The 12497-nt window shown below is 45.0% G+C and overlaps 2 protein-coding genes across 2 annotated transcripts in view; one reads left to right on the plus strand and one right to left on the minus strand.

The window, feature by feature from the left end:
• LOC147018101 (uncharacterized) overlaps positions 1-767 on the plus strand; it is a gene marked incomplete at its 5' end in the record, with an annotated part of 2548 nt that extends 1781 nt beyond the window's left edge. The window contains one exon of the mRNA XM_085899884.1: positions 699-767. Within this exon, the coding sequence (XP_085756010.1) occupies positions 699-767 (69 nt within the window). The remainder of the gene's footprint in view (positions 1-698) is intronic.
• Positions 1-12497, minus strand: part of FBXO7 (F-box protein 7) — a 78336-nt gene that overhangs the window by 50259 nt on the left and 15580 nt on the right. Inside the window, exon 2 of the mRNA XM_085897445.1 lies at positions 1869-2023. Within this exon, the coding sequence (XP_085753571.1) occupies positions 1869-2023 (155 nt within the window). The remainder of the gene's footprint in view (positions 1-1868; positions 2024-12497) is intronic.

Raw genomic sequence — 12497 nt, forward strand, 5'->3', positions numbered from 1 at the left:
TTTTTCATATCGTCTTAAATTTATATTCAGGTTTGGTTTAAGTTATGTCTTTTGAATGACTGTTTTGATGAGAAGAGAAAATTTTAAGCTGGAACCATGGCTTTACCTATGCCCTGATAAAAATCAAGTTCATCATGTGTATTTTTTAAAACTTTGTAATGGTCAGGGTGGTTTAATTCAGAGATACTTGGAAATTTGAGTCGAGGTCAGTGAGTTAGGCTGCCCTCCATTTTGTACAATGTGTATGACTTTTGCTCTTCTAATTTGGAAGACACCATGTAAACCCAAAAAGTGATATATTAGCCTAGTCTATTCCCACAGGGATGTGTGTGTGTGTGTGTTTGTGTGTTTGTGTGTTTGTGTGTTTGTGTGTTTGTGTGTTTGTGTGTTTGTGTGTTTGTGTGTTTGTGTGTTTGTGTGTTTGTGTGTGTGTGTGTGTGTGTGTGTGTGTTTGTGTGTTTGTGTGTTTGTGTGTGTGTGTGTGTGTGTGTGTGTGTGTGTGTGTGTGTGTGTGTGTGTGTGTGTGTGTGTGTGCGTGCGTAAAGAGCAACTTTAATGCAACGCCCCCAAGTGGCCTTAGGCACAGTTCAACAAAATTATCTTATGTAATAATAATATTTTTATATTAAATTTAACCACAAGATGACTTTGTACCTTGAACGTGGTTTCTATCAAACTTATTCATGCCCGTTTCTTAGTGTTTTTTCCACACCGCCCGTAATTCGATATATGCCACAATGCCTATGGGCTCAAGTAGCGCTGTCTAATCTGGGTTTGATTCCCAACCCAACTACAACATGCAATTCTGCTGATTGATACAGTATGCCATGGGGTGCATTAAGAATAAGGTATCTCGAAGAGGGCATCTTGAGCTGGGTGTGCTGTTGTGGAAGAAATAATTATATAAATGTATGCTACAAGTCGAATTGGCTGTCAGTGTTCCTTCCCTTTGGCCAAGAGTCTTTGCTCTAAATGTTGATAAAAATGTCTTGTTATGGAACGAAGTGACCTGGGCTGATAACAGCAAACTTTTGCCGTAATTACATCATGTGCTTCTCACCTAGAAGACACGTACTGCAGTTGGAGTTAACAGCCCCTTCCCCTCTCCCATGAAAGTATAAATGCCTTGAAATGTAATCTTGTTTTCGTGCAAGCATGTGAGGATGTATACCATCTCAGTGGGTTGTACTCCAAGAGAGTGCAAGCACGTGTGGATGTATACCTCCACAGTGGCTTGTACTCCTTGTTACTTAAGTTGCTAACAAGTATAATAAAACTCTCTGATGTAATGTAATTTCATGTTGTGGAAAATGAATTAAATCGGTGTCTTTGATTTGAGTCGGTTAAACGGTGTCTTTGTTTGTAAGAGAAATGAAATAGAACCAGTTAAGTTCCACAACAAAATTGAGGAATTCTAAACGATCACAATGAGACTTCAGAAGTCAACAATCAGGCCAAAAAAAAATCCTCAACACTGTCCAGCATTTACTTTTCAAAGTGATTGATCACACTGTACTGTAATTTTCTCATGCCATAACACATTCAGATTAATGAACTCGCTGTTTGTCAATGAGTGAGTGAGTGAGTGAGTGAGTGAGTGAGTGAGCCCACAGTGGTTCACAGATCTATTGTAATCTATACAACCCAATGAGGCTTTGCACTCTTAAGTATTCTGTCTTGTTGTCAAATGTGATTAGTAAGCCATCACAATTGCCCTCTTGGTGTCTCTCGACATCCATACATATAGATGGCATCCAAGCAAAGCTTTCATCCAGGAAACCAAAATGTTAAGATAATCCTTTTATCACATGCCCCCTCGGTTTCCATGCCCCCACCACCAAACACACTCTTTATAACACAACCCTTACCAACTATCGTTGGATCCAGGACAGATTTCTCTTTTTCATTCATGAACACTCGGATCAGATCTCCTGCTACGACCCCACAATCTTGCAGTGGAGTGTCCACATTTCCTGGCAGGATATCCTTCCCATTCAAGGATATGAAGAAACCTGTGTCTGAACTAAAAATCAGTGGAATAAAGCAAGTGATGAGGCAATGAACACATGAAGGAAAGTGTTTAAATCAATATTTTGGTAGTACATTGGGTTTAAGTACAACAGTAACCTAATTAAATGTTTATATTGTTATGGCTATTGCATCGGCCAAGTTGCCCAGATCCACCGAGCCGGATCAAGGGCCTAATCACAGCTTTACCTAGTTTGTCCGAGGTCAATCGAGTGACATGCAGGATTCCTCCTCCCACAGAGCCACCCAAAATGGAGGCTTAGCGTGGTTTGTCATGCTCGATGGGGGGAGGGGAGTTGGTCTTGAATGATAAATGTCCTATCAAATGTCCTGAATAGGGCTTATAAAACCAAACAGTTTTGTGATCATGGTGACTCAGAAAACTCAATCGAGATCCAGTTCAATCATGTGTGTATTTAAGAAAAGGGGAAGGTGGAACAGGGAACAACAGCCAGCTCTGGTGCCACATGTAGTCCTGTTAAGAGTAAACGGCTCTACAACCTGGTTTGGGGGGAAGAAGAGGGGCAGCACACACCCGTTCTCTCACAGGAAGCCACGATCTCTCTCAGAGCCTGGCAACAGACCGGTGACTGGGAACCAAGAACTGGACCTTGAAATGGAACACGGGGAACACAACTGGGCCTGGACTCTGGAAAACTGGAGTGGCGAAAGGAACTGGAACTTGAACTGGGCACTCTGCACGCCACCATGTTGGCACCCTGGCCACCCCACCTTGTGAATTTGACCGTACCTCAAGGAAAAATCTTCCCCTGAGGTTCTCGACTCATTCAGAATGCTCGAGACCCGGTATGGATGCATCAAAACTTGTGCCTTGGTCACGCTGCAGGGACACTATTCCCCAAAAGGACATACAAAACAGATTACAAGAGAAAGAACGTTCAAAATGGTTTGAAAGGAACGTTTATCTACAAATATTGATGCATCATCCTTTATCACAATTAAAGTGCCTCACTCTTATGCTCATACATACACTATAGTCCAGTCAGTTAGGGTCAAAATATTTATAGACTGGACAAAAGCACCAAACTTGGCGAGAAGGTAGATTAGAGTCCAGAGATTGATTTTTAAAAAGGAGACAGCGACGAGCGACAAATGGGCCTAAACTTGGCACAGATCGATGGGCGTGAAGCCGGAGTATCGGTGTGGAGGAACGCGCGAATTTGACGACCCGCCATAATTATACGGTGCTCCGTGCGGAGGAACTATGGAACATCAACAAAGGTGGCAGCAAGTTGTGCTCTGAATTCATGTCATTCTTTCACGTTGGAAAATCCATTTTCAGGGTAGAAAAGGGAGTGGTTGGTCGCGTTATGACACCAAATATGATTTTACTAGTTCATACATCCGAATGATGTCGTAGAGGCGTGTTGTTCGGTTGTTGTTGTCCAAAACAATGGTGATTTTTACGATGCCAGCCACCCGCCGGAAAAATGATTTTCAATGATAGCCCTACATTACATGCAGATCTGTTGCCTCACCCACAGCAGAGTTATTGCCCCTCTCCCTCCCCCCCCCCCCAAAATGTGACCTTGCAATCTGACTATTATTATTTATTTAATACAACATGAAGAAGGTAAATGTATTTTATGAATCCAAAAATATAGGTAGCTTTATGTTTTTATGAACATTTTCATGTATGATGATGACACATGCAGATCTTTTTCCTCACAGCAGAGTTTCCCCCCCCCCCACCCCCCAAAAAAATTGAAAGTGTGACCTTGCAGTCTGACTACCCTGCCCTATTATTGGCTGGCTTTATTGGAATGAAGGCATGGGTGGTTTTGAGGCCTGTACCAGTGTTGTATTATTGCCAGATATCATACTGAGCAATAATACTTGTACTAAGTCTTGAGGGATATTCCTTCTTTTAAATTTCTAATATGATTATGGACAAGTCTGAAGACGACAATGGTTCATGGGCGGTATTTGACGATGTAGATTGTTTTAGAAGTCAAGGATGAGACAATGTGAGAATTTTTGACCAAGTTATAAAAATGATCAACATGATGTGGTACGGGTGACAGGTTATTCGCTGCTAAATGTCGAAAACCCGGTTTCGTTCAACAACTTTCAAAATTTGACCTTTGCATAACCTTTAAAGGTCACAAAATGTTGTGGACATTAAAATAAGGAAACAGGATACGTGCTATAGCTTATTGGAGTTAGTTCGTCGAAGAAGGTCGAAAACCCGGTTCGATTCCCACAACTTTGAAAATTTGACCTTTGTGGCCTTTAAAGGTCAAAGGTCAAGGATTATGACCTTTGGTGCAAAACTTCCTCTGGAACATTCCAGGAACAATATGACGTCATATAGGCTATATGGCATTTCGCACTCCTCGGATTTAATTATCCATACTTTGATGAAATCAGCGTAAAAACAAACTTGAAGGGGGTGCCACGGGCAAGGTGTTTGAGATATAGAAAAATGGTTTCAAGACTTCAGGTGGGGAATGACCTCAAGATTATGCATAAAAAATATTGTCATCCTGGCTCTCAAAGTTTGGGCGGTCGTATGATTTTTACGTCAAAATTAGCAATTTTTTACGTTTTTGACCTTGTGACCTTGACCTTGGATGAAAATGAAAAATCGGACAATGACAAGTTTCAGATCATTCATTTTGCTATTCAAATACCGAATAACCCATTCCATTCAGTCAATTCCCGAGGAGAAGATAGATATTTAATCAGACTACCCCCTAACAATGGCTATTTTTTGGGGTGTGGCTCCACCCACAATGGGCGTAGCACGCCCTCATCCAGGAAAACACAACTAGACATTGATATCAAACACATAACAAAGTTTCATCAAGATCGGATCAAAGTCCACGGAGTTATGCTCTGGACAGACACACACAGACAAGCCGGAAGGCTGACATGGGTAGTCGACTACCCAATAGAACCTGACGCGATGGGCCCGTTCGATGGGGAATGACCTGAGGATTAAGCACAAGAAAATTCATGATTCTAGCTTCAAGGGTTAATGCTGCAGATTGTTTTTTCGTTAAAATACCCCCACATTGAGGTTTTTTGGCCGTTGCTAGGCAACGGAGGGGTCCATAGCAACGGTTCTTTCTCACACATAACAAGGACATACCATGAACCTACCATACCAGTTTCATGTATATCTGACTCAGTCTCTGAGATATAACTAACTTCGTTTTTTTTATTGTTTTCGACCAGGGTTCATTCAAAGTCTCTTCTCCCACAGTTTTCATAGGATCCGGCTGGAAATTTTTGACAATATGGCTGAATGTACTGCCCACAGTCGCTCGTGGCCCGATTTTTGATTTTCGAAAAAATTAATTTTTTATGATTTTTCTAAAATTTCAGTCACGTTGCTAGGCAACGGTGGTGTCCATATCAACAGTTCTCATTTGCACACAACTCGGTCATGGTATGAACCTTCCAACCAAGTTTCATCGAAATCGCCAGTGTATTAACTGAAATCGCCATTTAAAATACTGATAATAAGGGTAGAACAAATCTCCCAAAAAAAATTTTTTGAAACATTTTTTTTTTTTTTTCGACGACATCGACTACCCAACAGACAAGCCGGTAGGCGGACATTGGTAGTCGATCAAGTCGAATTTAGTCGTTTTTCAGCCGTTAGTAGCCAACAAAAGCATCCATAGCAATAGTTCTTTCTCACACATAACTAGGACACACCATGAACCTACCATACCAGTTTCATGTATATCTGACATTCTGACTCATAGTCTCTGAGATATAACGAACTTCGTTTTTTCATTGTTTTCGACCAGGGTTCATTCAAAGTCTATCTTCTCCGACAGTTTTCATAGGATCCAGCTGGAAATTTTGACAATATGGCTGAATGTACTGCCTACAGTTGCTCCTGGCCCGATTTTTGATTTTCGAAAAAAAAATTGAGTTTTTTTTTAAATTTCAAAGGTCCGTTGCTGGGCAACGGATGGGTCCATAGCAACGGTTCTCATTTGCACACAACTAGGTCATGGTATAAACCTACCAACCAAGTTTCATCGAAATCGCCATTGTATTAACGGAGCACTGGATCGAACAGAGGGACAGACAGACAAGCCGGTAGGCGGACATGGGTAGTCGACTACCCAATAGAACCTGACGCAATGGGCCCGTTCGATGGGGAATGACCTGAGGATTAAGCATAAGAAAATTCATGATTATAGCTTCAAGGGTTAATGCTGCAGATTGTTTTTTCATTAAAATATAGAGAGAAAAAGTGATAATAAGGGTAGAACAAATTTCAAAAAAAAATTTTTTTTTTTAATTTTTTTTCGACAAGATCGAATACCCAGACAGACAAACATATCGACGGAAATACTGATAATAAGGGTAGACTAGATCAACTACCCAACAAGCCGGTAGGCGGCAATGGGTCGCCGAGCATGGAAACTATAAGATATAGAGCAAAATGGATGTCATATAGCGGATAGGGAATCACCTTAAGATTATGCATATCAAATCTCATCCAGTTCCATCAACTGATAACTACTCGGTATCCATTTGAATGAAAAGTACCGAATATGCGATTTGAAATCGGAAATCCCCAAAGTTCGAGGGGGTGCTGTGGGTGAACAAAGATCTAAATCGAAAATCCGGCTCGATCGTTTGTGCACAATGTATTCCAGACGATTAGTGTGAATGTTCATGACCATCCAACCATAACCCTCGGAGGAGTAGCATTTGGCGCAAAGGCACCTCCAGCTCTCCCATATTATCGATTTTTGCACTAATTGACCTTTGACCCCTGACCTAAGCGAAATCGGTCAATATGTCCTGAGGCAAAGTTGTAGTACTCATTGAGTATCATGAATCTGCAAAGTTTCATTCGTATCGATGCACTCACCTGGTCGCTCGGGGGCCTTCAATTTTCGCGCATACTCTAATTGTAGGGAGCGTGCGGGTAAAGTATTCCATATATCACAAAAACCGGAATATATTTGATGGAGTATCACCTGTAGATCATTTGTGCCAAATTTCATAACCCTACATGGGATAATGGCTTTCGGAATTGATTTCGCGTGAACGGTACCGATTTTGAAGGTTTTTCGGTTGTTGCTAGGGAACCAAAGCGTCCCTAGCAACCATCACAATTTCCAAAGCACGAGGTCATAAGATGTACCTGCCACCCGAGTTTGGTCAAACTCCGCCCACATTTAATACCAATTATGCTGATGACAAACGAACAAACGTCCAAACAAACATCCAAACAAACAGACAGAATTATTGACAATAAGGGTCACCTATTTCGGCGACCCAAAAGACAGACAGACACACAGACATAACAAATATAGTGGTCACTCTGGCTGGTACTCGTGAACCAATAACAGGATGAAAATAACATCTCAATGATGTGATAAGACAATGAATGTTGTGATGATCAATGATAACACTGGTTTACAAAGAAATTTAGGCACGCATGAAAATAGGTGTTCTAACCTAATTTTGGGGTGCTGATTAAAGATACGAAATCCATTTTCACTCATCACTTCTAGTTTTTGAGATATACATGTACGTACATGTATACATATAGCCCGAGACCCAAAAATATTGTTGTAGATTTCCCGCCCGCCGGCGTGCGAATGACCGCGTCTAACCAATAGCGGTCGCTTTGCCCACCGAACGGACAATCCAGTCGCGACTTTCCGGATCAATGCCAGAAACCAGCCACGGGTGTGTTTGTAACCACACCACAACCTTGTCCGCACTCTACAGTGTCCGATCGCCAAATCTTCGATTTACCTAATTATTCGCGCGGGTAGGTTACCGAGAGATTGTACCTCAACGGGACCGCTTGGAAACGAGCCGCTTAAGCAGCTCGCTTCCTTTTGGGATAACCGAGCGGGGTATTATCGCGCAGTCCCGTTGGACCCGATCACTTTACCGGCTATTTAAAAACCAACTATATTCCGAATGCAAGATGGCAGCTCAATTAAGGGAAGAGGACGCAACGAACAGGTTTACATTCATACAAGGGCATTTATTATAATAAAGCACGTATGCAATTAAACAAGGCAAAACACGGATGCAATTGTACAGCAACAAAAGCATGACAAAAGAACTACGACCGTCTATACGAAATGCAATGCAAACATTTACAGCACACAAAGCACTTAATTTCCTACTTATTGGACGGGCACACGGATACACGTACGCACACACACACAGACACACCCAAGAAATGGTGGCAGAGGCCTTTAATAACGGGCTCCAGCTCAGAGGACAGGTGAGCTGAAACTCAGAACCTATCTCGAACCTTTCCACCTCGTGTGGTCTTCAAGTTGTTCGGACCTGGGCTCCAGTGAGAGCGAGCTGGATCCAATCGCCATGAGCCGCGATCCTTTCCGAGCTCCCGCGAATCCTCCTGCACTTCTCAACACGTGCTGGTGAGACGAGGCGCCGATCCTTCCCGTCGATGCGTCGCTTCTCCGAGGATCCACCTCCAAGAAGAGGTCGATGAGTCACACCAAGCCGGGAACCAAAATGGAGAACAAAGAGTTCCATGAACCAAGAAGAAGAAGAAGAAGCCACCACTCGCAACTCGAGCTGAGCAACTGGCTTAACTTTCTTCCAAACAAGGCAGCTTGAAGCAAAAAGCTTTCAAAAGCCTAGCAGAACCCGAAGCTCTGCTGAACAACTCCTCTGCAGAAGCAAAAAGCTTCCGAAGGCCTCAACCCTAACCCAAGCCAAACAGAACCCGAAGGTCTGCTGAACGACTACTCTCTGCCGAAGCAAAAAGCTTACTAAACTCCCAACATGAACAAAGAAAAGATCTCCTCTTGTCCTTCTCCACCCCCCTCCCCCACGCCCGGCATGACTCATGCCCTCGTGATTCATCCCCCCGCTCAACCACGGGTGGGAGGGAGTTGTTGACATCATGAGTCAGGGGACGGCAGGATTCTTCTTCCTCTTCGCAGAAGAGGGGGAGGGATGTCTCCATTGTTCGTCCCCTAACTATTAAATCGATCCGCAGCGCATCTAATCGATTTCTGAACATTTGAAAAATGAAAGGTGAGCTATCTAGGGAACAAGCACTTATCGACATAACTGACAAAAGGAACCCGTATGTTGTGTGCAATCGAATTCCAAATTCGTAACAATATCTAAATAGTTCATTAATACACTGCATAAATAGGTGTTTTAGACTAATTGAGGGATGCTGAACTCAAATTAACACTTTGGCAAGCCGATGAAGCTATTTGCGTCATCGAAAAAAACTCCATAGGTCAAACATGTGCATTGTGTGGCTGGGAACGCCAGTAGCTTACTGGTGGTGAGAGAGGGTGGTTAGTGCTGCTCTACAATTATCCGGTACGATGATACTGTTGCGGTTGAGGAAATTCGCAAACCACCATTCAGGTCCCGTAGGTGAGGTATCTCTGTAAGTACATGTGTAGTTAGCCCCAAACCCATTGTTTAGAGGGAATAAATGTGATTCATTCGGGCTGCGACCCTTTAAGATAGCCGTTTTTCTGTTCTATCTTTATTTTGAACCAACCATGTCTCAACCGCCATCACACAACAACCACCAACCACAACACCGCTTCACAACAACAACAACGCCAACAGCCACGACCTTTACCTTCACAGCTCGCTCCCGCAAACATCGCATCACCGCCATTCCAAGCGTCACCGTGGCCATGGACCAGCACTTTGGACCCTCCACCACCTTCGCCTCTCCTTCTGCGGCCATTCCCGCACCGCTTGTAGGCACCGAGCGTCAGGTTGTCCTGGACTCGTACAGGGCGCGCGCCGAGCCGCGGGTACAAAGTGCGGCCTTTCCGAGGAGAAGTCGGATCAGGAATGATACACGCCCACTTCTGATCCGTCCAATCAACAAGCGCGGGGCGATTTGGCCCCGCCTCCAGGCGTGCCGGAGGAGAATCGATATATGCAAATTCGAGGATCAGGGGAGATTCACGCCCCTTTTTCTCCGTCCAATGGGCGAGCGTGGCTCCACCCCCGAGCTCGTTCTGATCCAGAAATTTGCATATGGGTTCTCCTGCCGTATTATAAAGCGCCGAGCGCGGGGCAAATTCAGTGAGTGTTTTTCGGTCAAGGCGAGTTGGAGAAGAGTTGAGAGTTTTTGAGTTGGACAGAAGGGTGGAGCGCAGCGGAGCTTGGAGTCCAGGAGAAGTTCGAGTCCGGTGCAGGGCTGTTGCTTGTCGGAGCGCAGCGGCGGCTGAGGAGAATTGCGGAGGGGACCGGATACCTCGGGTCCGAGGCAAGGAAGACGGCGGTCGGCGACGAGGTCGCAGCGGAGTCGCTCGTCGCGGGACCCAAGCAAGCCAGCTATCCTCTTTCCCCAGAGAATCAACAATTCCCCCCCTTTACCCCCCCCCCGCGCTGAGATAGTGCGAAAAGGGGGCCCCGTTTCCACCCCACTCCAAGCAGTGCCAACGAAACCCGCGAAGGAGCGCGGAGTCGGGGCACCGCCGCCACATTTGCGGCTCATCACAAAACACGGGTAGGCTCCACCCGGTCTCGCGGCCCACAGGCCCCGTCTGCCCCGTTGTCTTTGCGGGTGGCCCTTTTCTTTTGCTTTTGATTATATGTGTTGTTGGCGCCGTCTGTAAAGTAAAACTGTGTAAGTGTTGCCGTGTGCTCGCGTAGTCGGTAGTAGATCTGCATTGTTGTGTTTCTTTTGAAACATCTGCTTTTGGTGCATAATTGTTGTAATTGTATATGTGTGCTCTCCGTGTGCCGCGGAATAAATGTGCCTTATGTTGAACTGTTTTCCCATTTCGCTTCGTCTTTTCTTTAATTGAATCTCCATCTTGCTTCACGTAAAGGGTTGGTAGTGGGCTTAATACGCCCGATAATTAATCGGAACCGTCGAGGCCGACGTTAACACCGCTCGGTTATCCCGATAGTACGGAACGGGTCGCTTTAGTGGCCCGTGTCCGGAGTCGACCTGCGATCGCCCGGTCTACCCTCCGTGTGGGTACTTAGGTAGGTCGAATTTGGCGAACAACCCTATCCCACGCGGGGGGCCAATTGGCACGATAGTGGTGAGGCCGAAAGGCCCACCCGTGACTAGTTCCCGGCGTTAGTCCGAGAGGGTCACGACAGAATTGTCCGTCCGGTGGGCGACGTGCCGCGATTCGAGTTACGTGGCCGCTCCCACGCCGGCGGGCGCGAATTCGCAACACTGGTGTCGGGTCGTGGGACACAAACCCACCCCCCTCCTCGCGGCACTGGTGTCGGAGAGCGGGAAAACGGGCTCTCCTGTCTCCAGCTAAATTCACGGGAATCGGTCCAGGGGTGAGAGGAGCGACCCCCGATTCCCTCCAAATTACGAGCGATTCAAATTAACCTTTTATGAGAAATAAGATGGCGTCTCAAGGCGAGCGGGTGCCGGGTGGATTAGGTATGTGTAGTAATAATTTAGAATCCATGGCCCGGGATGGTACCTCTTGTAATTATAATCTACCGGGGAGCTCAACCCGATTTACTGAGCACGGACTTTGCCGGCAAACTGGGTCTCATAATGGCGGCGCGATCGCCCCTCAGCGCAGCACGGAGCGAGCGGCTAATTATGGCTCGGCGAATGGCGCAACACGAGGCGAGTACTCCCAATAGCCACCGCTTCAAGCCACGTGGTTATGGCAGGTGAAGCAGGCGGACATTGACGGGCTTCAAAAACAATTGGAGGAAGAATGGAAAAACAAAACAGAGGAGGAAAAACGGAAATGCATGTTGGAATTGGAGCAACTGACGGATGAGGTTGGAAGAGGCAATCGAGACAGAAAAAGCTTGGAAGAGAAGGTAAAAAGAGAACAGGAATATCAGAAACAATGGAAAGAAGCCAAAGCAAGGTCGGAGTGTGCGGAGATGAGGACGGAATTAGAAAAAATAGCTGCGGAGTTACGGAAACACCAGAACAAAGAGAGGGAACTACAAAACGAACTGAGAGTGTTAAAAGAGGAAAGGAAGAGAACGGAAAATGAAACTTTAAGAAACCACACTGTACAGATCGAACATCTGGAAGCGAAGGCCAGACTAAAGAATGAGGAACAAGAAAGAGTAATGAAGGAAGAACGAATGAGACAGGAGAAAGAAATCCGTCAGTTGAAAGAAATGACGAGATTGCAGAAGGAGGAACAAGAAAGACAGTGGAATAGAAAACTGAGAGTATGAATTTGAAACTGAACGACAAAAGGAAAAAAATAGGTTTGAATACGAGGAGAAAGTAAAGGAGCAAGGAATGAAGCAGGAAGGAGAAATCAGGAGATTGAAGGACACAACGAGATTGGAGAGGGAAGAACGAGAGGAACAATGGACTAGAAAACAAAAAGAACATGAATCTGAGGTTGACCAATTGAAAGAAAAGCTGAGGCTGGAGTACGAGGAGATAGACAAAGAACAGCGAATGAAACACAAAATGGAGATGAACCAAATGAAGAAAACCATGAAACTGGATAAGGAAAGACAGGAGAGGAAACAAGGAA

The sequence above is a fragment of the Eptatretus burgeri genome, chromosome 10 (genome assembly GCF_056783735.1).
Source record: "Eptatretus burgeri isolate ZD-2024b chromosome 10, Ebu_testis_v1, whole genome shotgun sequence".
Taxonomy (NCBI): Eukaryota; Metazoa; Chordata; class Myxini; order Myxiniformes; family Myxinidae; genus Eptatretus; species Eptatretus burgeri.